Source organism: Sinocyclocheilus rhinocerous, unplaced genomic scaffold (genome assembly GCF_001515625.1).
Source record: "Sinocyclocheilus rhinocerous isolate Xijiao unplaced genomic scaffold, SAMN03320098_v1.1 scaffold1426, whole genome shotgun sequence".
Taxonomy (NCBI): domain Eukaryota; kingdom Metazoa; phylum Chordata; class Actinopteri; order Cypriniformes; family Cyprinidae; genus Sinocyclocheilus; species Sinocyclocheilus rhinocerous.
In genome coordinates, this window is record NW_015630392.1 from 938,906 (window position 1) to 943,417 (window position 4,512).

At 37.6% G+C, this 4,512-nt stretch overlaps 1 protein-coding gene across 1 annotated transcript in view; it reads right to left on the reverse strand.

Annotated features, from left to right (window-relative positions):
* The window catches only part of LOC107740333 (eukaryotic translation initiation factor 4 gamma 2-like), a 14,185-nt gene extending 9,792 nt beyond the window's left edge, over positions 1-4,393 (reverse strand). Inside the window, exons 1-7 of the mRNA XM_016552750.1 lie at positions 4,257-4,393; positions 3,246-3,371; positions 2,908-3,010; positions 1,513-1,644; positions 1,275-1,341; positions 1,024-1,175; positions 810-920 (exon numbers count right to left, since the gene is read on the reverse strand). Coding sequence (XP_016408236.1) covers positions 810-920; positions 1,024-1,107 — 195 coding nt within the window. The 5' untranslated portion in view covers positions 1,108-1,175; positions 1,275-1,341; positions 1,513-1,644; ... (1 more) ...; positions 3,246-3,371; positions 4,257-4,393. The remainder of the gene's footprint in view (positions 1-809; positions 921-1,023; positions 1,176-1,274; positions 1,342-1,512; positions 1,645-2,907; positions 3,011-3,245; positions 3,372-4,256) is intronic.
* Positions 4,394-4,512: the final 119 nt, after the last annotated feature.

Here is a 4,512-nt window from a genome sequence, read left to right on the forward strand (position 1 = left end):
ACTTTCCGTCTTTGACGACACGTAAAAAAACTGCGCATACCGCAGGAACGGTATATCGGGAAATTTTTGTGGTTTTGAAACCGTGACTTTTCCAAACCGCGGTATACCCTGAAACCGGTTATCGTCCCATGCCTACTTGCAATAAGACAAAAAACGGCCGGATGCCGATCGCGTAAGTTCCAGGGGAAGCTCCTTAAGTTCGGCCATCCTACACACACGTGACTGACCGCTCGCACCAACAGGAGGAGGAGGGTCGTGTTACTCTCTACACTGCACTCAACCTGAGGGATTCCTACACTTTCAGTCTTTGAGGAGACATGAAAAACAGCGCATACTGCAGGAACGGAATAACGGAAAAAATATTAGCGGTTTTGAAACAGTGAAATTTTCACATCGCGGTATACCTTCAAACCGGTAATCGGCCCATGCCATGACATTATTCCAATCAGTCAAGGTCTGGTTCTTACAAATACAAGGCCAATTTCTAGCAAATAGACCAATTTCAGACACAAGGTGAAATAAGTACATCATTCAAGGATCAATTTCAGAAAGAACACAAAAATTGCTTCAAGGTTGAAACTCGTCCCTTACAATCCAACAAAACCACAAATCAACTCTAAACATTTGTGCACTACAATCATATTTCTTGATGAAAAACGAATTTAAAATATATGACTGTGTACTTTAAACTTGTTTACGTGTGACAAGATCATTAAAAATAAGAAATGTGAATTGGTGTTTAAATATTTATCAATCAATCCCCATTCGCACTGCTGAATAACAATAATGTTTTTTGGGTCAGGTGGTACCTTGGCTTTTTCATGGTCGAGTCTGGGCCCCACAGTCCTCATTATCTGACAGAGACACTCCAGATCCTCTCCCATGTCCTTGAGCTGGACCCTCTTTTTTTTCTCCAAAAGCTACAGATAGGGTACAGAGGTAATCAAAATCACTGAGCCACCACTAACCAAAGCACATAATGGAGTGGAACTAATAAACTGAAATGCTGAGAGGAATACACACTGTTTTGATGCACTTATGAAGGATAGATTCATGGATGAGGTCAAGTTTGCAGAGTTCTCCAATGAATTTGATATTGCCAAGCATCTTGATCTTGGCAATGGCACGCTGCTCCTCTTCCTCAGAGGTGAGAGGGTTGTCTTGTTTGTCATAGACTAAATGAAGAGACAGCTGAATGTTAAAAACCAGCAACACAGCATAAGTCTTGCAATAAAAGACAAAACACCTATGATGTTTGAGGGGGAGTGACTCACTGTCAACATTTTTGGTGCGGTTTTCAAATTCATCTTGAAGCTTGGTAATTAGAAGTCTTCTGAAAGTCTGCAGGCAAATACATAGTATGGTGCACAATTAGAAAAAATGAAATTACAGGGGCAATTAATTTGGTATCCAATGATTTGTTTGGGAATTAAAACACAGCTCTTTCAGATTCAATAAAACGTAAGAAATACGGTTATGCCATAGAATTTATAATGGGATTCAGGTACTCACTGTGCTCTGCTTTTGTGATGACTGTATTTCAGGTGTTTGGCCATCAAATTTTGGTGCATCCTCTGCCAAACGCAGACATAGCTGAGCATAGAGTGAGCTGTATTTGGGCTCTTCTAGGGCTTTGTCTACGATCTACAGGATAGATGACAGAATTAATATGTAACCAGTTTTTCCTGTAATAGATGAATATGAGTAATGTATGTCGATATCTATAGGTTTATTTCATTATCCTAACATGTCTGGTATGAATTGGTCAAAATGCACTGTTGTTGCATTAAATGGTCAGAATCAGCATTAAACCATTATTGAGAACTTTTTTTGTTTTTAGGAGTAGCGAAGTAACTTGGCTTATGAGTAATATCTGAGCAGGTTTGTAAGATAGGCTACATTCTAAATATTTGTTTTATTATTATAATTATCACCACAGTGAAACAATTGAGTGCTTGAGCAAAACCCATAACCTACACTACCATTCAAAAGTTTTAGGTCAGTAAGATTTTTTTAAACAAAATACTTAAATTCAAGAAGGATGTCATAAATTGATCAAAAGTGACAGTAAAGACATTTATAATGTTACAAAAGATTGCTTTTTCAAATAAATGCTGTTCTTTTGATATTTATGTTTAAAGAACCTTGAAAAAAATGACAGTTTGCACAAATATTACAAAGCACAACTGTTTTTAACATTAATATTAAAAAAGCACCAAATCGGTGTTTTATGGTGTGTGCACAACAAAAGCATCACATTACTCGCTCTAGATTACTCGCTGACGTTTTTTACGCATCACTTGCACTCCATTTTCTGATATAACCAAACGTGTCAATAAGCTCTTCAACAATTTTCAACTTGCGCTGAAGACGCGATTGAGGCGAATATTGTGCGTTTGCAGCCAATTGCGTCACCAGGCTTGAATCGATGTCTATTTGTGTCTTTGCATCGACTTTGCATGTAATCTACTCACGCAAATAATTAAATTCTCTTTTGTTGAGCACACACCACTAGAATAATTTCTGAAGGATCATGTAACACTGAAGACTGAGTAATGGCTGCTGAAAATTCAGCTCTTCCATCACAGGAATAAAATACTTTTCAAATTTAATTAGAAAAGTTATTTTCAAATGTAATATCAGTGCATTTGTATGTTTCTGATCAAATAAACAATAGTATAGAGACTTCTTTCAAAAGCAATAAAATATATTAACCTAAAAAACTTTTAAACAGTAGTTTTTACACTTTTTAGCCATTCTACATAACCACACGTCTACCTGATTTGTTACATTTAAATGGTTCAATCAGATTCTTGAACACCATTATGAAACCTGGTAAAAAAAAATATTACACAACAGCCAGTCATCAAACTATGTATACTTTAATATGTCACAAAATCATCTTACCAGCAAGATGATACCTTTGAGGACAAGTTTAGAGTCTACACCAACATTGAGAAGCTCAAGGCATAGCTTGTCAAACTTCTCAGGAGTCAGCTTATTAAGTATGCTAAAAGAGAGAAGCAAGAGCAAAGAATAAACATCTTGCAACAGTTAAAATAAAGACCACTGTTTACCACATGTAGAGATTTGTGCTTATCTGAGCTTGAAAGCATCAGCTGACCCAACCACAAAAACATGCTCACAAGGCTCAGAGCACAATGAACAAAAGAGCTCAAAAACAGAGGCTTCTTTTAGCTCCATCACTGCTGAAGTGAATATTCATGCTCCTTAAGGGCACTCACCCTCTCACTTTCCTAAATATTGCATCGTGATGTTCTTTTTCATTGGAGGAGTTGACATCTCGTCTAGTGCTTCGTGAAGGAACCCATCTCTGAACGCTAGGCCCTGGGGTTTTCCCCAGGTACTCGCTGAAGGGAAACAGAGTGGTTAGTCTCTCCAAAGCACGTTACAAAGCTGGATTGTTCTTGACTTTAACAAACCATACCTGTTACCGACAGTCTTGGGATAGTGCTGAGATGCACCCCTACCTCCTCCTCCGCCCGAAGAAGCACTAGAATTATAAAAGCAATGCTAGATTAGACAACTTCCGAAAGCCATTTGCACAACAACCACAAGACGATACATGACTGGACTTGTGGAAACCATTTTAAAAGGCAAAGCAGCAGAAAAATGAAATGGTGGACCAGTTAATACACTTAATGACTTTTTATCTTTAACATAGTAAGTATATATATATATATATATTTATATTTATTAGGGATGCACCGATACCACTTTTTCCAGTACTCGCCCTATAGTTATATCTGAGTGACTCCATTTTAAGACACCTATTAAAAAGAGTACCCCCAACTCACTCAAAGTTGATCAATCTTCAAATTAAACATCCTTTTAAAAATTCAGGCAAATGCTTTACCCCTTGGTCATGAGATAAGTTAAATTGTTTGAACCATCCACTTGCTCAAGGCGACTGGCGTAGCCTCAACGCAGATGCTCGGGTCTAAAACGCAACTGAACCAGTGTGCAATAGAGAGAAATGCCAGTCAATATTGAGAATACATCTATAAACATAATCTCGACCTGAAAATCTTCAACATTGGGAAAATCCCATTTAAATTGGGTGTCTCAAAATGAAGCCTTTTGTTGAACAAAGAATGACAAATATATTTCTAAGGCATTTAAAAAATATATATATATATATCTTAACACATCGCTAAGCTCCGTTTCTTCTACTGATGGGTAACAAGTTAAGACTGGTAGTCAAGTCTTAGCTAATGCATAATGTTTGATCTCACCTGAAACGAGAAGCACCCCCTTCTGCAATCACACTCTCCACTTTGGCGGCTTGACAACGAAGAATCTTCAAAAGAATAATAATCAAAGGGCGGGGTGGGGAAATCCGAACTGTATTAGAGAAAGAAAGAAAGAAAAACAAAAAAAGTTAAGGAAACATGAGAAAACACAACTGACGTGTTCAGAAATGGCTGCGTATCACACACACTGGAGGTACTAACGTTAGTCTGATCAGATTTAACGATTTCCTCTTCCTCT